Below are 21,510 nucleotides of genomic sequence, written 5' to 3' on the forward strand. Positions count from 1 at the left end.
GTAGCTTACAGACATAATACACTATTTGAATTAAAAAAAAAATAGCCATTTCTGGAAAGTATTTTCTAACTTTATTGTAGGAAGAGATCAAATTGGTACACAAGTTTGTAATAAAAATGCCAATGAATTAAATGAAAAAAATAATTATTTTTCAGTTATAATTTATATAAACAACTGTGTCCTGTAAGTTCATGGAGATCCATTCTTGCTTTATGAATAAGACCATAATAAATATGCACATATGAGTTTGGGATTAGAAGGCTAATAGACATTGTGGTTTCCTAAAGAGAATTTTATTCCAACTCTTTATGTGAAAAATCTGTATCCAGTTCCAAGTTTTTGCTCAGCTCTTTCCTGTTCTTAGTTCTTCCCACTATTTGCTAAAAGGTTGTCTATTTAATACCTGAATCAGTACTGCCACCTTGTGATACTTTTCTTAATTTTATCTGGCCAAATTCTTACTCCTTCCCTTGGGTACTCCTTATCTCTAATTTACTGGTTTAGTCTTCCTCACATCTACACATGTTTTATCTCTCTGTTTGGATTAGAATCTCTTCTGGTGTAGCACCCATGTCACTTTGGGTCTTTATCCCTATTAATGGTCTCTCCTGGGTATTATTTCTTCAATGCATTTGAATAGCAGAATAGTTAATATTAACAACTGTCCCTAAGGAAGTAAAAATTAGCTTTTGTGGTTTATTTCACATTCATAACTCAGGTGTCTGCTTTGCCAAACAAAGGGGTTGAAAATTTATTAGCTTGAGGATTTAGAATGAGATATAATTTCCCACTTTATTATGTTTGATGATCATTCTTTTTTAAAACACATTTTCATGGTTTCTTTCATTTCTCTATTTTTGCAGCTTTTGTCATTCCTTCAGGGTTTATTTACTTTTTACCATGAGGGATACGAACTCGCCCAGGAATTTGCACCATATAAGCAACAGCTTCAGTTCAACTTGCAGAACGTAAGACTATACCTATTCTCACTGCTTCTCCTTAGTGAATCAGATGGTGACAGAGAAACTATAACCAAGCGAAACCTTGGAGTGTTTTAAAAATTTATCTAATTTAGAAAAGTCATTTAAAAAATTTATTAAAACACTTTTTTCTATGCTGGTTGAAAGTATACCAAGAAGGAGCTAATCATATGTTAGAAAAACTTATGCTAGCAAGTTTTATAAAAATAAATATTACAGAGGTATAGATAATAGATACTTCGAAGGTTGGGAACTTTTGCCTTTATCCAATGTTCTCATTATTTTGCTGGGTTACCTTAGGCAAGTCTTATTTTCTGAAAGGGTAACATTTCTATATTTGTGAAATGAAAAGGTTGTATTTGAGCACTGAAGGAATGAAAAGGTTGTATTTGAGCACTGAAGGAATGTCCTTTTCCTCTCTGAAATTGTATATAATATATATGATATTTTTTATTTTCTAATAATTTAAATGTGGTTTTTAAGCATTCATAGTAACTGCTTTAAAGCTTAATTGAGAATTATTTGTAAACATCCTATCTGTTTCTGTTAGGGTTTATTTTGTAAAGTTATCTAATCCTTTTTGTATCTGATTTCATAGTTATACAAATTCAGATTTGCAGATGCTAAGCATCACTTACATTACACACACACACACACACAAACACACAACTTACCCAATCCATTCCTGCATTATCAAACCTGACAAATAAGAAAGTTCTATTTGTTGAGAATTTTGTATAAATGAAGTTATTTTTGAATAACCAGTGCTCAATGGCCAAAATAATCTAGTGCTCAACGGCCAAAGTAAATTAACTGGAAAGCCTTCACTTAATTTTCTATAAAAAGCTTGTCTTTCACTGCTTCTCTGATTCTTGCCATTGTGGAGATGTTCAGTAAATGGAACTAGGGGGTTGGAGTGTCCCATAAGAAATAGGCAGTTGGATTTATTCTACTTGTGTTTTGGGTTTTAGCTTTTTATTTAATCTAGATTTTCTAGCAGAATTGGTTTCACATGTAAGTCATTCAATTGTTTTTCAATATGGAATGCATTTGGACCTTTTTAGTAAATATTAAAAGGGAAAATTATAAAGGCCAAAATATTTTTATGATTTATTTCCATATGAATTATAATTATATTAAGATTCCTGAAGTTCGAGAACAAGAGAGGAATGTAAGGAATTGGAAAATTTATGATCCTTATGTTTAAAAGAATTGGGGGAAAAAAAAGCTTAAGAAGTAGCAAAAGTGGCAATTAGGAAAATTTTCCTAACTTACTTCGGGATTCAGTTCTTTTATTATGGGCCATAACAAATTTTAGAGTTGGGTGGTGGTGATTTTTGTTTCCAAACGTATTGCTTGCTTTCAAACAAATTGTTGAAATAATGTGGCTGGAATGCAAAAGAGATCGAGAAAAGCCTTATGCTTTCTATATCTTACCTTAAGTAAACTTGCTGTAATGTGAGTAAACTATTTTTTGTAATAGAAGTTAGAACTAGCAAACCCATTCATTTTTATGAGTTAATTTATACACTAAACTCATGATAACTATTTCTGGAAACCAAACTAAATGATATTTCTTCTAAAAGGTTTTAAGAATATGGGTGTTGAACTTTTTTTTTTTGCTAAGTGCCACATAAAAGTATGTGAATTTATTTTGTCTTTACCCCCCAAAAGAAATACGCAAACAATGAATCACGGAACACTACATCAAAAACTAATGATGTAATGTATGGTGATTAAGATAACATAATAAAATTAAAAAATAAAAAAAAAAACAATTCACAGAGAAAAAAAAGAAAGAAATATAAGTCCCTATATATCTGCTTTTTTACGTTAGGTATTAGTGAATATAAAACTCTATTTCATAAATATTATGTTTATAAATGTTATGATTTGTCCCCTAAGTAATAATGTTAGAGTAGGAAATAGGAATAAAGTATACACATACGCATACCACAGAAGGTGGTGTTTCACTGTGCACGTTCATGTTTCACTAAAGCAATTCAAAATCAGACCATAGGACTCAATGTGTAAGATCCCGGATGTAGTGAGTAGTGCTGAGAGAATCAAGGTTATCCTTTTGCACCACTTGCCGTTTTGAAACTTTAGACTGGAAGTTCCTCAAAACTGGTAGGAAACAATGAATGAAATTGTTGTTTCTATTTACTTAAGACAAGGAATAATTTTGAAAGTACTCGACAAGAGGTAGAGCGGTTGATGCAAAGAATGAAATCTGCCAACCAAGATTACAGACCACCCAGCCAGTGGACAATGGAAGGCTACCTTTATGTCCAGGAGAAACGTGAGTCACAAAGACATAACTTAATGAGTCTTATGATTAACATTTGACTTGGTTAGTGTTTTTTCCTTCAAATAGGAAGACTGCAATTCCTTACAGCTTTATCATATTTAGTCTGCTCTCCCACTACCTCCATCAAAGTGAGGAAGCTTTTCCACATTTCGCCATCAGGATCTCCAAGTTGGCATATTATTGAACTTGGAACTTACAACCTTCACTGATGATACGGTAACATGAGTTCAGTTTTAGAATTTCATTGTAATAGCTAATCTCAATTTGAACTTTCATGGAAAATTGAAATTCAAAGCCTTTATCAGTATGAATCATCCTGGTGACTATGATAATACTTTCTCTTCCTGCAGCATTATTTCATTAAATTCTGTGCTTCATCCCATTTTCAGGAATAAAACTGGCAACTATGTAATGTCAAATTGGCACTTTTTACTTCCTGAGGTTAGGAAATAAGCATCAGAAGTGATAGGGCACTATTATAATTGCTCACGCTAAGAAAGTTTTCTCACAAAAATTAATAAAAAGCCATTCAAACTTGTATAAATAGGATTCTTTCTGCATGGTACTTGCATTGAGTGGAACCAGTCTGACTAAATTAACTATTTCAAACCAGATATGCTCTAATGCACAGTCTCATCCTGTTTTGGTAAAGGAATAGTTGTTTTTATTTCCAATCCATTATGGATCTGTGTCTTTGTAAAACTCAAAATCATATGCTTGGATTTTGCAGTAATGCCAAAACATTGTAAAAGTTTTGAAATGCTTATTTTTACTTTCTGTACTATTCTCATATATTGGGACTCAAAAAACACATACAGTAGCACTGCTCTGAGGTCTCCATATCTGTAGATGATAGATTAATGAAGTTGTTTTGGTTAGTTAGTAAGATGTTATAGTTTAAAGGGTTGAGATGGGAAAGCTAGAGATACTGGTTTGGCTGTGAAAGTTTTTGACATTAATGCAATATGATTACTAAAATGCCAGCACATTTTATGTTTTGACATGCTCAGGTGATGCTCATTTGTTGGATAGTGTACAAGCAAATAATGATTTGATCCAACAGACTCAGCAAATATTTATTACTGTATGGATTAGATGATAGAGGGCTGCTGGCTCAGGAGATCTGGGTTTCAGGATTTTTCTCTCTCATCATTATTGACTTTGACCAGTCTGCTGGTTTTGGATGTTAAAATAAATCTAATGACCTGCCTAGCTATTCTGTAATTAGACCATAATAAATCACTTTCACCACAATTTCATGAAAAAAAAAAAACAACCCTAATTCATTGGTCACAAACAGGGTATATAGATTTAACTCAGGACACTTAGAAAATTTTTAAATACTTGTTTTGAGTAACTCTTTCAGACTTGAAAACCTCAGTGTAAGGATACATTGAGAGGAGCTTACATTTTGATCAATAAAATATTTTGCTGAGCAGAAAAATGTGTTGATTAAGAGGCTTGTTCAGGGGCACCTGGGTGGCTCAGTCGTTAGGTGTCTGCCTTTGGCTCAGGTCATGGTCCCAGGATCCTGGGATCGAGCCCCGCATCGGGCTCCCTGCTCGGCAGGAAGCCTGCTTCTCCCTCTCCCACTCCCCCTGCTTGTGTTCCCTCTCTCCCTGTGTCTCTCTCTGTCAAATAAATAAAATCTTTAAAAAAAATAAAGAAAAAGAGGCTTGTTCAAACATGCTTGTGGTAGAGGAGGTGCCATCCTCTTGCTTAAAGATTTTTTTTAATTCATTAAGACTCAGTAATTTTATTTCTTGATTTTTTTTTAATCCCCCAGTGTTACATAGTTGCTGAAGTCCTTGTGGGTACACAATATTTTGTTCTAAAGAAAAAAGCTTTGGATTGCCTAGAAAATTCTTTTGTACTTTAATCTTCAAGTATATCATGTTTATTTGGTACTTGGGAGTCCATCCATTGGATAGTGCTGTAGTTTACTTACTCATTCTACAGCTGTTGGACATTTGGGTCAGAATATAAGCACAGGCCCTTTAATAATTTGGGTACTGCATGGGTGCACAAAACGCAGTATTTTATGCACCTATCTGATGTTGGTATCTTGTGTTTTAAGATACATGACTTCTCTGGGTCAGTCTGAGCTGATTATAAAGCCTTGTGTGACACTGACCTTTTCTTTGAAATTTGCTATCCTTCTAAGTGATACCACCTGCCTTCCTAGGCTAAAGACTGGAGGTAAATCCTTTACTCCTTAACTCCAGTGTCTCCCTGTAACCTGGGGCCAACTCTCTCCATTTTATCTCCTTGATAACCTTTGAACCCACACCTTCTCGCATCTCCACAGTCTTTCCTTGGCCTCATAATTGCTTTCTTTCTGCCTGTAGGCTTGCCTGTCTGTAATCCATCCTCTGCAGAGCTTCTGACACATCCCTCCACCATGCTGGCTTGTTGTGCCCCTCCTGTGATGGCCCCCTTAGTGATGTGTGGCCTTTGAGACTTGAACAGTTGGGACTCTCTCTTTAACATCTTCTCCTTTGATGTTGCCCTCCTACTCCTAAGATAATTTCATCTCAATTTTCTCTATATCCACCTGCATTGTTTTTACAGCTTTAGTGAGGTACAGTTGGCATACAATGAATTGTAAATATTTAAAATTATAATTTGTTAAGTTTTGCCATATATATATGACCTATGAAACCATCACCACTATGAACACATTCATCACCTTCAAAAGTGCTCTTATGCCCTAGTATAATCCTTCTCTTCTTTTCTTATTCATCATCTCCCCACTTCCCATTGCCTAGAGATTTAAAAAGAAAAATGAATGGATTTATATCCCTTTGGAATTATCTTTATATGAGGGACATATATCTGAAGCCCCTTTCCCCTTGGTCTTTGAAAGTATAAGAAAATCATACCAGCTCACTAAAACATATTGATTAACTGTTGCTATCACTGCATTAATAAGTTCTATGGGGAATAGAAGATGAGATAAAGAATTTGGCTCCAGGGTCTTTATTCTGTAGTGGAAGGCATAAAATATACTCGTGCAATTAGTAACCAGCGATCAATAGTAAAAGCAGAACTATAAATTGATAAATGGAGATGGATGTGATGGGGTAATAGCAGATCATTGCAGTTTGGACACAGAGCTCCACTTTATCTGGATATGTGGTTTTTGTGTTACCCACTTCTAGGCATACATTAAATTGTATTCTAGGGGAGACTGGGTGGTTCATTCGTTAAGCTTCTGCCTTCAGCTCAGGTCACGAGCCCAGGATCCTGGGATTGAGCCCCACATCGGGCTCCCTGCTCTGCGGGAAGCCTGCTTCTGCCTCTACCAGTCCCCCTGCCTGTGTTCCCTCTCTTGCTGTGTCTCTCTCTGTCAAATAAATAAATAAAATCTTAAAAAAAAATAAGTTGCATTCTAATAGATTTCATTTTATTTATTTATTTATTATTTAAATTTTAGTTAACATATAGTGCGATATTGGTTTCAGGAGTAGAATTCAGTGATTCATCATTAACATACAACACCCAGTGCTCATCATGACAAGGGCCCTCCTTAATACCCATTGCCCATCTAGCCCCTCCTCTACCCACCTACCTCTGTCAACCCTCAGTTCTCTATCCTAAGAGTCTCTTATGGTTTGTTTCCCTTTCTCCTCCCCCTCCTTCCCATATGTCCATCTGTTTTCTTTCTTAAATTCCACATATGAGTGAGATCATAGGGTATTTGTTTTTCTCTGACTGGCTTATTTCACTTAGCATAATGCACTCTAGCTCTAGCCACATCTCAGCAAATGGCAAGATTTTATTTTTTGATGGCTGAGTAGTATTCCATATATATATATATAATCTTCTTTATCCATTCATCAATTGATGGACACTTTGGCTGTTTCCATAGTTTGGCTATTGTTCATAATGCTGCTGTAAACATCAGGGTTCATGTACCCCTTTGAATCTGTATTCTTTTATCTTTGGGTAAATACCTAGTAGTGCAGTTGCTGGATCATAGGGTAGTTATAATAGACTTCATTTTAAACAGGAAGAGCATGGAAGAGTTGGAATTCCATGTCTGCAACCTGTTACTGGGTAATTCTGGACAAACAGTTCTCTGAGGTCAGTATCCTCATTTATAAAAGAAAGGTATTCATACCTGTCTAGTCATGATGTTGCAAGAATAGAGGTGATATATGTAAAATGTCTCTATTGTCAGTAGTGGTGAATAATATTTACCACGAACATTTATGTTCCATGCAATTTATATTTATCTCATTAGAGTCTTAAAACAACTGTTGAGAAGTATTATTCCTCTAAAAAGAACAACTCCAATCACATGCCTATTGATGGAGAAAGTAGTACCATCTCCAGCTCTTAGGATATGTTTTCTTTTATGTAAAATGCTCTTTATAATGTCTGACTTAACCTGCCTTCTCAGTGCAGTAAGTGGCACATGAATCTCATATAATGTCTGACTTAAAAAGTTTCTAGATAAAATGTGGACACTTAGTAGGTATTTAGTGAATGTTATTTCCTCCCATTCCACAAATATCATCTCAGCAACCTCCGGTGATTACTGGGTAAGATAATTAAACTTACTTTATTTTTAAAGATTTGTTTATTTTAGAGAGAGGGAGAGCATGCTGGGGGAGGGGAAGGGGCTGAGGAAGAGGAGAGAGAGAATCTCAAGCAGATTCCATGTGGAGCATGGAACCTGATGTGGGGCTTGGTCCCAGGACCCTGAGATCACTACGAGCTGTCCAGGAGTCCCACGCTTAACCGACTACACCACCCAGGAGCCCCTAAACTTCTTTTATTTTGCAGCTTTAGAGATAAAATAAATTGTTATTTTCCCACGCTTTTTTGTAAGGACCTCAGAATTTCTTGTCTAGGAACATCTGCCCTGGCCTCGTGTCAAGCAACTTTAAAGGAAGTGGCATGTGTGTACCACAAACCTGAAGATTAAATGTGTGAGGTTCTGAATTTAAGATGGAGGCAAGAAAAAAACAACTTAGATCTAAAATGTCATCAGAGCATTGCAGCAGCTTTATTTAAAAATTTTTGCTTAAGTTCAATTAGCCAACATATAGTAGTACATCATTAGTTTTTGATACAATGTTCAGTGATTCATTAGTTGCATATAACACCCAGTGCTAATTGAATTTAAATAAAAAAATAAAAATTATTGCTAATATTCCTTTATAAATTTCTTCCTAAGTAATGAAGTCACTATAAGGATTTTCATCCAACCACTTTCCACTCATCAGCTCTAAGCCTTTTAAGTGTTTTATACTGCATGTAACAGAATTAATCAACAAGTATGCTTAAGTATTATAGTATCAAATGGCCCTAAAACAGAATTGAAGTTTATTATAATAATCCTTTGTGATTACAAAGTTATAGCTGTACCCTATAATTTTGAGATCTGGGATTAAGTATTTTAAAGCTAAATATGACACCAAGGGCACTGATATTAGAGAAAAAAAATTCAAATGCCTCATGAAACACTTTTCTCAAGTAGTACATTTTTACATTACAGTCTCTTGCTTTTTAAATATATGGTTATGAAACCAAGCCAGCAATACTATTGTACATAATTGTTGCTAGAAGGATGCAGGTGTTAAGCAGGATGGGACCCTAGATGGAGAAGTTGTGTAGAAAACAAACTCCATTTTCTTTTTTTTTTTTTTTTAAGATTTTATTTATTTATCTGACAGAGAGACACAACTAGAGAGGGAACACAAGAAGGAGGAGTGGGAGAGGGAGAAGCAGGCTTCCCGCCGAGCAGAGAGCCCGATGCGGGGCTCGATCCCAGGACCCTGGGATCATGACCTGAGCCGAAGGCAGACGCTTAATGACTGAGCCACCCAGGCACCCCACAAACTCCATTTTCAACCCACTCAGCCCACAGTGGCATATAGATGCAGGATAATTGGCTTCCCTGTGGGAAGACTAAGGGTTTACCTTGGTCATGGAAAAATTGAACTTACTATGCATCCCTATTCCCTGGTGAAGCAGCAGCATCTAATTCCTTAAGGAGAATATAGGAAAACTATGTGGTATGCTATGGGAAAGAGTTGCACAGTATTTATAGGGGGAAATGAGCACTATACATATATAGCTTTATTTTAAAATGGGAAGTAAAAGTTACTTTCACTTTAAGGAGTTATTTGAGTTCACTTATTTTCAGACTAGTGGTAAGAGGAAATAACTCCAAGGTCAGTGAAGTCTAGAAAGATGAATGATTCATTTCTTCATTCATTTGTCAAGAATTGATTGACCGACAGCTAATGTCTGGCCCTGTTTTAAGGATTAAGAATATATTAGTGAGCAGAGCATCACATGTTCCTGCTCTCATAGAGCCTTAGAGTCTAGTGGCAGAAACAGACAATAAATAGAATTCATAAAATTTATCCTATTTTAGACAGTGGTAAATGCTAAGAAGAAAATAAAGAAAGAAAGAGGAAATATCAAGGTGAGGGTGCTGAGATGTTAGATACCTCTGTAGGAAAGGCCATATCGTAAAGGTGTCATTTAGGAAAAGACCTGGAGAAGTGACAAAGCAAGCCATGCAGATATCTGAAGGAAAAATAGTCCTGGCTAGGGGAACAGGATGTACAAATGCCCTGGGGCAGAAGTGCGTTCCCTGGGTTCAAGGATCAGCAAGGGGGGTAGTGTAACTAGAACAATGTGGATGAGGCAGAAGGTAGTAAGATGTGAGGTGAGATCAGTAATGAGGGGCCAGAGCATGTGGGCATTGTGTATAGTAATGGGCTCTTTGGTTTTTACCTGGAGTGAAGTGGGAAACCACTGGAGGTTTTGAACAAAGAGGATGAAATGAACTGGTTAAATTTTTAGTAGAGTATTTCTGACAGTTTTGAGAATAAAGGACAAAGGATAGAGGTAAGGAGATCAGTTATAGGCTGTTTCTCGTTCTTGCTACCTCTTGGGAATGTAAGGTATGCCACTTTTACTGAGGAGATAACTGAAATTCATATCTAGAGTGACTCCTGAGTTACAGGGGAGTGCTGGTGCTACAGGCAAGTAGAGTCAAGTTGCTTGATTCCCAGACATGGTACCCCATACAACTCTCCCTTTACACTGGCCTTTCTCACAGTAAATATTCTAAACTAGCGTGGCCTGTGGAGACATTCACTTGTGTATCATAGCATCAAAAACTGTACAAACATAGTTCCAAATCATTTATTAACAATCTGTAATGTTTGTTTCCTTACATCAGGACCACTTGGTTTTACATGGATTAAACATTATTGTACATATGATAAGGGAAGTAAAACATTTACAATGAGTGTTTCAGAAATGAAATCCAGTGGGAAAATGGTGAGTTTTCTTCTTCTTTTTTTAGAATCTGAACTTGTTAGATAAGTAATGGAAGTAAAATAAATAAATAAATAAATAAAATAAAATCGTATTTTCTTGCTTTTCTTTTTTTTTAATTTTATTTTATTATGTTATGTTAGTCACCATACATTACATCATTAGTTTTTGATATAGTGTTCCATGAGTCATTGTTTGCATATAACATCCAGTGCTCCATTCAATACGTGCCCTCTTTAATACCCATCACCAGGCTAACCCATCCCCCCACCCCCCTTCCCTCTAAAATCCTCAGTTTGATTCTCAGAGTCCATAGTCTCTCATGTAAACAGTTTTTAAAAATTGAAAAGTCAAAAAAGTTTCTCTAACTTCAGTGATCTTGATGACTTAAAAAGAGCAGCCAGGATTTTCCTTTACCTTACCATGGAATGTTTATAAACAGTTAAGTTAAATGTTAGCTGTTAGATGTGTCCTCTCACATCCCTGGCACAGAGTTGTTTATGCTGTTAGTTGGCTGGCACCTTAGTAGAGACTCCTGGTGGCTGGACCAGGCTCAAGGACTCTGCATCTTTCCTCCAGGTCACCTCTGTGGGAGGTTGCCTTTTGCCTCTGCATGCCACTTCCTCTTCTACACTGTGTACTGTTTACTGAAATACTGGCCAGCATTCAGAAGAAATCAGTTGATACCCATTTACTCCAAAAGTAAATTGGTCACTGGATGTCTTGCATGGCTAGTGAACAGTATAGAACAAAGTGTATGTTGTATAAGGAAATGCTACAGAGTACAACACCTTTATTGTATATAGTGTATAATCTTTTTGTGAATTATGATATGAATATGGCAAGTGACTGAACTTAAGGATCAGGTAATTGGGGCCATCATCTAAGAATCCTAGAACTGAGAGTTATCCTAAAGATTATTTAGTCCAGCCTTATTTTAACAGATTAGAAAATCAAGGTGGTAGAAAGTAAGTGACTCACCCAGGTAATTTTTGGTATAGATCAGAGCAGAGGTAAATGCTGATCTAACTTAGATATATACTCAAATACATCAGCTGAAACTTATTGTGCTTGGGCATTCGATAGAGTCTAGTAATTCAAATGGAGAGACATAATATAAAGGAGAACATACCCGAGCAAAAGAAACCTTCAGTTCCTACCATCATGAGAAATTAAGTCCTATAATCATGCCTAGTGTGTACTACAAAGGTTTCATAATAAAAGATGTTGCCTAAAAGTCAGCTTTTGATGGTCAGTGAGCTATTAGCAAATAGACCCAAGCCAAAGTTCTGTTAATAAATCTATGATCTTAGTAACCAAAGATAGTAGAATTAACCAGACATTGGGTAAATATTCCCCTTAAGGTGACTGGTATCTCAGGTATAGAAGAGAATTCTTATGACTCGAGCTTATGTTGGATCCTCTCCAAAGAGATACAGTTGACTCGCAGAGTAGCAATTGGTTACCAGCAAAGCAGTCATGCGGTGTGTATGATAGCAATACATTTATAACAAGTAAATACTAGAAATGTATTATTTTGGTAGCTCTCCTGAGACTTTGAGCCAATTACCATTTAATGCTATAAGGCCCTAATGCACAAACACACATGCACATGTGTATACATACTTGCTCTCATGCACTCACACATACACACACACACACACAAATGAACAATACTAATCTCTTAGCAACCTAGGGCATTTTGATGCCAAAGCAACAGTGTTGTATCCTGACAAGCTCTGTATATCTAATTGTGACATTATGGTAACTATGATTTCACACTTTTTCTAAATCTGAAGTCCTAAAGAATGTACATTTTAGTGCAATTTAACATAAGTAAATATGTTTAAGACTACTAGATAGGCATGCTACAGAATTCTTTAATTAAAATGTGTATGTGATTAATTTATGAATTGCATTATAATTGAGCAGTTAACATTAGGCAAAAAGTCTGTAGTCAGAGGACAAGATGTGATTATGACCTTCATACGTAACCTGTACTTGACATTTAAGTGCAGCAACCTTAGTTGGCATATTTAATATTTTCCAGTTGCCCTTGTTGTCATGTCAACAATGTGTTCTCCTTCTTGTTTCAGAATGGCCTTGTTACCGGTTCACCAGAAATGTTTAAATTGAAATCTTGTATCCGACGAAAGACAGATTCAATTGACAAACGATTCTGCTTTGACATAGAAGTAGTTGAAAGGTTTGAGGTTTTCTTTTCACTTCATATTTTTTAATAAGCTAAATTATTTGTTTCTATGTTTAGATATAAATATGAAACAGCATACAAGTACTTGTTTTTCAGTCTTTAAAAACAGTGTGCATGTTTGTTTCATTCTTTTATGTATTTATTCAACAAATATATATTGCACGATGCTTTCAAGAAATAAATCAGAGAAAGGATGCTAGCGAAAAGCAACATCACTCAAAGAAGAATTCGGGGAATCAACATAAATGACTACATTAGGGGATGTGTGGTGGATTTGAGTTCCCATCACTATGAATGATTCTGACAATATTGTTTACCACTCCTGGATAAGCTTTTTTGTGGACTTTTGAAGCCTGGTGGCCTTTGCTTCCAAGGAGTAATAAGACACAGCTGGAAATGCCATAAGTTTCCTTCAGCCAGTGAAATTCAGTGCCTGCTCTGTGCAGAGCACCATTCTGGACATTTCTTAGCCACAGAATATTGGGAGAGACATAAATATTGTGCATGCGAGTTTATAACCTAGTGGGGATTTTTAGCTATCCTTTTTTTTTCTTGTATCAATATAAGAACGGAAACTAAATAAGAATGGGTATACTTCTTGATCTCTCTTCTATGCCATGATCTATTTTTCTTCCCCTGAATTACTACCATACTTTTCTGAATAGTCTAGCTTTGTGTGTGTGCACTATATAAAATGTGTACTGTATATACTCTTATATACTATAGTTTACCTATATGTAGCTTGTAACTATTTAGTAGGGCAAGGCCCCTGTTTTTTATGCTTCTTTAAAATTGTGTTAAATATTTTGGCACCGTGTTCTTAGATTTTATGGATCCACTTACTACATTTCCCCTTCTTTCCAAAAAAATCCTTTGGGATTTTTGACTGGAGTAGCATTAAAATTATTAATTAATTGATGGAGAGTTGAACTCTCTTTGAAGATTTTATATTGTTTTAAGATTTATTCTTGAGTGTTTTCATTTTATTGCAATTTTGAATAGAATTCATTAGTATATTTTTTCCAAATGGTTGAGACTCCTGTATTGAAAGGCTATTAATCTTTTTAATATATTAATCTATATCCAGCATAGTTGTTGAGCTCCTTACTGATTTTAATAGTTTTGTGGTAGGAACTTCTGGATTTTCTATCTAGACAGATGCCAACATGCTAGTGATTTTTCTTTATTTCAGCACTTTTTAGTTCTGTAACCCTGGGACACACTGTCAAATTGTGCTTTGGTTGTCTCATCTGTAAAATAAGGATAATAAGTACCCACCTCAAAGGGTTCCTATAAGGATTAAATTAGGTTAAAAAATGAGACACATTTATAACATAGTGCCTGGCACATCATAAACAGCCAAAAAAAATTATCATCTTATTATTTTTGTTGATGCTGGCTTGGATTCTCCAAGATCAAATGATCTTGATCTTCATATACATTTTTCCTTTTCCTATCATTCCAGTGATCTGTTTTCCTGTTTACACAAGAGATAATATGCCTTTATCACAGTTTTAAGTCATAACACTTTTCAATCATACAGTATTTAACTGAAATTTCCTCCTCAGTGTACCTGTTCACAGAGTCCTCTAATGTCCTGTTTAAATATATTTTCTGGACAATCTGTACAGTTAACTAGGTTAATTTAACTATTTCTGAATTTCATGTCTTTTTCTATCTTACATTGCTTTCTTCCTTCCCTTTGCTCACTCTTTCTCTCTTGAAGTACATCCTCAACTATTTCAGAATGGGTACATGGGAAAGAATGGTTTTTAAATGAATTAATTTTAATATTGTGATCATGGTATAAACACTTTGGTTTAGTGTCTTTTTAGTAACTAATTATGGTATGAAACTTTTCATATTACTATATATTCTTTGTAATTATTTTTGGTGACTAGATTGTACCACATTGGGGTCATAATAGTAATCGTTCTCGTACTGTAGAACATTTAGGTGGTTCTGAACTTTGGTGAATGTAACTTTGTCATCTTTTTTGGTCATTTCAGAGGAAATAGTTTGAAACTAGCCTCCTTCAGGCAGTTACACCTAAACCAATGATGTTACTACCTGCAACCATTGGAATTAAAAAATATTTGTTTGTGTGTATGTATATGTGTATGTGTCCCCCCAGTGATTTTTCTGAAAGGTAGCTATAAATCAGTCTTTTTCTTTTCATTCTTTAAATTATTTTTTTCTTCTCTTTTCTTTTTCCTTTTTCTCTCTTTTCATTTTTTTTCTTTCCTGCTTTTTCTTCAAGTTTTACCTTTACCTTTAAGAACACAAAAAATAATAAATGTGTAAAGACATAACAGGAATAAATTGAATATATAAAATATTTGTTTTTAACAGACATGGAATCATCACATTGCAGGCATTCTCAGAAGCTAATCGGAAACTCTGGCTTGAAGCCATGGATGGTAAAGAACCGGTAAGAATATTGACACATTCTATAATTTAGGTTTTATTGTTCTAATTAGAAAGTACATCTGAAATTTTTTTATGTCTGTAATATATTTGGAAATACTAATGTAGCAATCAGAGTAGAGACTCTTACTGTTTTTCTAGTGTTGTCTCACTCACTGTATAACTTTCTAATTTGTTTCACAGGGGGACTTCCAGATTTAAACCTAAAATTACTTTTTTTTTTATTATGTTAAGTTAGCCACCATACAGTACATCATTAGTTTTTGATGTAGTGTTCAATGATTCATTAGTTGTGTATAACACTCAGTGGTTCATCAGATCACGCACCCTCCTTAATGCCCATCACCCAGCTACCCCATCCCACTACTCTCCTCCCTCTGAAACCCTCAGATTGTTTCCTGGAGTCCATAGTCTCTCATGGTTTTTCTCCCTCTCTGATTTCCCCCCCTTCAGTTTTCCCTTCCTTTACCCTGTTGTCCTCCATGCTATTCCTTACATTACACATATGAGTGAAATCCTAAGATTACTTTTTAACAAATTACTTATCACTAACTTGGCTGTGCTGATTGGATTATTTTATTCAGTTAATAATTGAATCCCCACTCTTTGCAAGGCCTGTGGTAGGCTTCATGATCAGTGTGATGAGCAAACGTTCTAGAGAACTAATCCTGTGGTCTATATCATTATTTAAAAGTCTCATGTGGTTGGGCGCCTGGGTGGCTCAGTCAGTTAAGCATCTGACTCTTGATTTCGGCTCAGGTCATTATCTCAGGGTCTTGAGATTGAGCCCCGCATCTGCCTCTGCACTCAGCAGGGAGTCTGCTTGAGATTTTTTTTTTTTTCTTTCCCTCTGCCCCTCCCTCCAAAATAAATAAATAAATCTTTAAAAAAATAAGTCTCATTTGGTCAAACTGCCTTGTGGCTTGACATTTTCCCTTCCATCCATATCTCCACCGTTTTAATAGTTATTTCAATGTGGGCATGATAATTTACTTAAAATTATTAGGGAGGCTTATGTAAAGAAGGGAATAAATCATTGATCATTGTCTGTTTTCTTTGTGAAGAACACTGCATTGGATGGTTGGAGGTATGAGCACACAGAGAAAAATAGGAGGCCCTGTTCTGTCCCTTGAGAACTATCCTTTTGTTGGCAAAGAATCTGCAAACAACCTTGTGCAAAGTACCAATGCAACAACACACATATAAAGTGTGGTCCCTAGACTTTGAGGCCATCCCTCAAACTGTTAACCAGTCCACAATAAACTGAGTGCAGAAATTATGATTAAGCATTTGAAAAATTTTAAAGCAATTTGGAGAAGTCATTTTTTTCTATTGAGTTTAATAATAAAAAATTTGGACTCTGCATCTATTCTTTATGTTTATTATGTTTTATTTTATTATAACTTATAAAAATATCTGCCAATTAAAAGTTGAAAATTAAAACAAAATGATTTGACTCTTTGCCATTAATAGTTGTGAGGTAAGCCCTGACCTAGAGCAGATTGAGAAGATGGTGTGAGAGCTCAGGTACTAGTTAGGGCTCTACATGCTGAGAACAAGACACTAAGGAGATAATTTGAGGAAGGAGTAATCTGGTAAAATTCATGAGATCCTGAAGAAAGGATACATTCTGTGCATGATGTCAGGTACTAGAATGAGATATATAAATCAGATGAAAAGGGTAGAACCTTGCTCAGGGCTAGACAGACAGCCATGATGGAAAGAAGTGGGAAACAAGGTAGGTTGACAGGGTAGGGACTTGGCCCTATGGATGCACCAATTGTAGGACCTTGAAATCAAGATACTCCCTTTGTGTATCATTGTACCGACATAACCCTGCTTCTGTGCAGGGTCATTAACTGATTAGACTTCCTTTGTTTTTTAGATTTACACCCTGCCTGCCATTATTAGCAAGAAAGAAGAAAGTAAGTTGTTTTAATAATTATTTAAAATTTTATCACAGATTTTTTAATCCAAAGGTTTTATGTGGTATTAAGAGTTAATTCTGGAAAAATAGTAGTAGCATATCATTGACCTGACAGTTAAACAAATTTAAAATTTTTATTCCAAGGAGTTGCTCAAGTCAAAGCCACTAGCTACTGGTGTTATAGTAACCAAAATTAATTTTTATTTGTTTTATGTTTGTTTACTTATAGGTATGCACCTTGCTTTATCCCAGGAAGAGATTTGAAGCAGTTGATATATAGTTTGATTTTTTAAATGTTTTTAATGGCAGTAGGGAGTTTCTTTATTTTAGTTTCCCTGTTCCAGGGACAAGACTGAAGACATGAATACTTTGTGCTGGTTTTAGGAGATTGTGCCCGAGAGTGTGATGTATAAAAACATTGTCATAACACATGGGATATATAGGAAAACCTCTTGTCTCACTGTAGGACTACTGAATCCTTAGTATTAAAGCATTCTTAATAAACACATTTTCTGTGTTTTCCATCTCATTCTAAATCCTCTTTAATCATCTGCCACCTTCTTGCCACCTTTTACTGTTGGTTATTTTAAGGTATTTTCTTTATCATATACTCTACGTGGTCAGATTATTTGACATATAAAAGTTATTTTGTGTATTTGTTTCTAAGGTTAGGTGTATATCTTCTAAAGCAATTACAAGTTTTATTTAACTCAATTGACTCTCTCTCATGATGTCTAAATTTATTTTTAAAATAGGATTAACAATAACCCTGACTTTTAAATTGCTAATACAATGCAACTTAAAATGAAGTAAAGATAAAAACTAGGAAAGCACTCATTTGAAAGTCATAAATATTGAGTGTATGAAAAAGCCTATTATTTTAACTGAATGAAATGCTTCTTAGCAATTAATTTCAGAAATTATCAAAAGAAAAAACATGATTTAAAATACTCTTAATGTTGAAGACCTTAAAAATTATTTCCAGTTTTTATTCTTGCATTTCTTTATTGCAAATCAAGGAAAGTGATTAATATAAAATCTTCCATTGCCCATTTGTATCTAATCACAAAAATAATAACCAACAGATAAGCACCAAATGTTCATTCTAAACAATTACCTAAAGAGCAATATATTATATAAGTTGCATTTGAGTAGAGTTTGAAATGTGTTTCCTAATATTGGTTTCATTTTTCATATATAGTGTGTAGTTCTTTCAACTTCAAATGAACCTGCTCAAGGATGAATCCTTAGAAAACAACTGAACCTATATATGGTATTGAGTAAGGCTTTAAATGGGGACATGGTGAAGTCAGTGAGAATATATTTGATCTTTAATGCACTTCTGGGAAGTAGAGTTTCTATCATAACTACGAAATTTGAATAAGAAAGTTATCACATGTACACTTCTTCATGCCATAAAGACTCTTCTAGAAATGTGCTTTCTCGTGGCCTTAGCCACCTGAAACATCACTATACCACCATTTGTAATTACAAAATGGTGTGTTTTATTTTTATTATTTTATCTTAAGCTTTATTTTTTTTCAGCCTATCTTTATGTACAGATTTTATTTTATGAATGATTGTCCTAATTTTTTAAAATGTCATTTTAGTAGTAAATCTTATTCTCCCAAATGCAGCACCATAATAAGACAAGTTTCTGATTCTGGCTAATATAATCTTTCTAAACCGGTGGTATCTTCTGTAATCTAGTAAATTGGCTTATAAATGCTGAGATTAATATCCCTTTAAGTATTCTAAACATTCTAAATAAATTATATACAAAATTGTTTAGTGATATCAAAAGGTCTTACTATGTGGGCATAAAGCTTACTTATCCAAAATCACACTTATTTTGGTTGCTTTTCCACATTCTTGGAAATTCAAATTTGCTCACCCAAGGAGAATCACTACTCTGTTGAAAAGACAAGACTATGGCATGTGCCATCAATAAAAAGAAACTCTGACTAATGGAGGCACAGGATTGAATGTACCTTCCAGAAATTAGCTCCCTGCAAGCAGTGGGGTGGACATTTTTTTATTGCCGACTTATGTGAGCAAGGTTTTCTAAACATTACTCAATCCAATATGCATTGAAGTCCCTTTCCCTGAAATGACCTAACTCTCAGAATAGTCGATGGACTTTCCAGGTCCTCAGAATTTAATATTTTTGCATGTAATTTTAAATGTTTTACTACATCAAGTCCTAAAATGTATTAGTGGAACTTTGAATCTCTTCCTCAGACTGTAATCTTCTTATCTCTTTTATCCTGTGTCTTATCAATATACCACTATTTTACTAGTGATTTGGTAACTTATAGGGTATACATGAACACTCAGCAGTATTCCAGACTCAAGCATATGGTTCACCTGAGAGCAGCGTCATGTTTTCTTCCTAGTGACATGTCTGGAATTTTATTTGTTTCAGTTCAAAATTATATTCCAGTGATGATGAAGTTCTCAGACCTCTTTTTTAAGTCTTGAATTAATCATGTAAACTCATCATGTTAAGAGTGCACAGCAGCTTTTATCTTTATGTTCACCCCTTCTACCATTTTTCTATATATCATCCTGGTTTTTGAGATCTCTGTGTTCCTTTTTGACATTTGACTCCTCTCAAAAGTGAGGAATTATATCAATTTCCATTTGTAACTTCTCTGTCATTTTGTATTTGAAACCAGTACTAGTCTTGATTCATTTGCCACCTTGAGGAGTGCATCTTTATAGCCTTGTGTAATGCCGATAGATTCTGTTTATCTTAAAATACTCTAGTTATCTATCCTTTGGAGACTCACTTTTTCATGGGATATGTTTGTATTTTTTGAACTGATGAAGCTAATAATGAAGCATAGGATTGTAAAATATAGAACTCAGATAAAGATTTGTTTTGACCGTCAACCATTAAAAGTGTTCATAATGTCTATGCTTTCTTTAAAAAACCTAAAGGTAATAGAGTAAAAACTATCTAGCATCCTAAAATAGGCCATATTGTGTATATGCAGAGAATATATGCCATGAAATGAAGAGTTAAACTCTTCTGTGACTGTAGAGTAATGAGACTGTCTTTATAAACCTAACAAAAGTCTCAGTACTTTGTGGTTACTCTTACTTTACTGTTTTCAGAGTATAGATGCTGCAAATGAGACTAACATAAAATTCAATAAAGATGATAAGTTTGACACTTCTTAATGAAAAAAGCACTAAGTGTAAAAATTAAAGAATTGGTCAACAAATGCTTTTCTGGTTGTAAAATATGCTTACTACTACAGTATTCTTTTCTTGAAATTCTAAGACTTTGGGACTTCATTAACTTTGAGAATAGCGATGTCTACCATCAATTTTAAACAAATACTATTCAGTTAAGAGTAGAACTAAACTATCCCTCAAGCTGTGCCATATCGGGGGCACCTAGGTGGCTCAGTGGTTAAGTGTCTGCCTTTGGCTCAGGTCATGATCCCGGGGTCCTGGGATTGAGCCCCGCGTCGGGCTCCCTGCTCAGCGGGAAGCCTGCTTCTCCTTCTCCCTCTGCCTGCTTGTGTGCTCTCTATTTCTCTGTCAAATAAATAAATAAGATCTTAAAAAAAAAGAGTAACATATCAGTAGTGCTCCATAATTTGAGCCCATCTTCAAAGAAATTAATTTTCCTTTTTGTTGTTTTATTAAGTTTTTTATTTTAATTCCAGTAAAATATATTTTATCCCCCCTCCCATCTCCCCTCTGGTAACCATCAGTTTGTTCTCTACAGTTAATAAGAGTCTGTTTTTTGGTTTGTCTCTCTCTTTTTTTTCCCTTTGTTTGTTTGTTTTGATTCTTAAACTCCACATATGAGTGAAATCATATGGTATTTGTCTTTCTCTGGCTGACTTATTTCATTTAGCATTGTACTAACTCCATCCATGTTGTTGCCAATGTCAAGATTTCATTCTTTCTTATGGTTTAGTAATATTCCATTGTGTATATATATACCACAACTTCTTTATCCATTCATCTATTGATGGACACTTGGGCTGCTTCTGTAGTTTGGCTATTGTAAATAATGCTGCAATAAACATAGGGGGGGTGTATATATTCTTTCAAATTAGTGTTTTTGTATTTTGGGGGGTAAATACCCAGTAGTGCAATTCCTGGATCATAGGGTAGTTCTATTTTTAATTATTTGAGGAATCTCCATACCCTTCCACAGTGGCTGCACCACGTTGCATTCCCACCAACAGTGCATGAGGGTTCCTTTTCTCCACATCCTCAGCAACAGCTATTCTTTCTTGTATGTTTTATTTTAGTCATTCTGACAGGGGTGAGGTGATATCCCATTGTGGTTTTGATTTGCACTTATTTCCCTGATGATGAGTGA

General features: G+C 35.0%; 1 protein-coding gene across 1 annotated transcript in view; it reads left to right on the forward strand.

Moving 5' to 3' along the window:
- Positions 1–818: 818 nt before the first annotated feature.
- Positions 819–21,510, forward strand: part of ARHGAP42 (Rho GTPase activating protein 42) — a 60,450-nt gene continuing 39,758 nt past the window's right edge. The window contains exons 1-6 of the mRNA XM_081799065.1: positions 819–968; positions 3,153–3,282; positions 10,499–10,599; positions 12,693–12,802; positions 15,161–15,239; positions 17,121–17,160. Of these exons, the coding sequence (XP_081655191.1) occupies positions 834–968; positions 3,153–3,282; positions 10,499–10,599; positions 12,693–12,802; positions 15,161–15,239; positions 17,121–17,160 (595 nt within the window). The 5' untranslated portion in view covers positions 819–833. The remainder of the gene's footprint in view (positions 969–3,152; positions 3,283–10,498; positions 10,600–12,692; positions 12,803–15,160; positions 15,240–17,120; positions 17,161–21,510) is intronic.

Source organism: Leptonychotes weddellii, chromosome 11 (assembly GCF_054177405.1).
Source record: "Leptonychotes weddellii isolate Sample4059 chromosome 11, ASM5417740v2, whole genome shotgun sequence".
Lineage (NCBI taxonomy): Eukaryota > Metazoa > Chordata > Mammalia > Carnivora > Phocidae > Leptonychotes > Leptonychotes weddellii.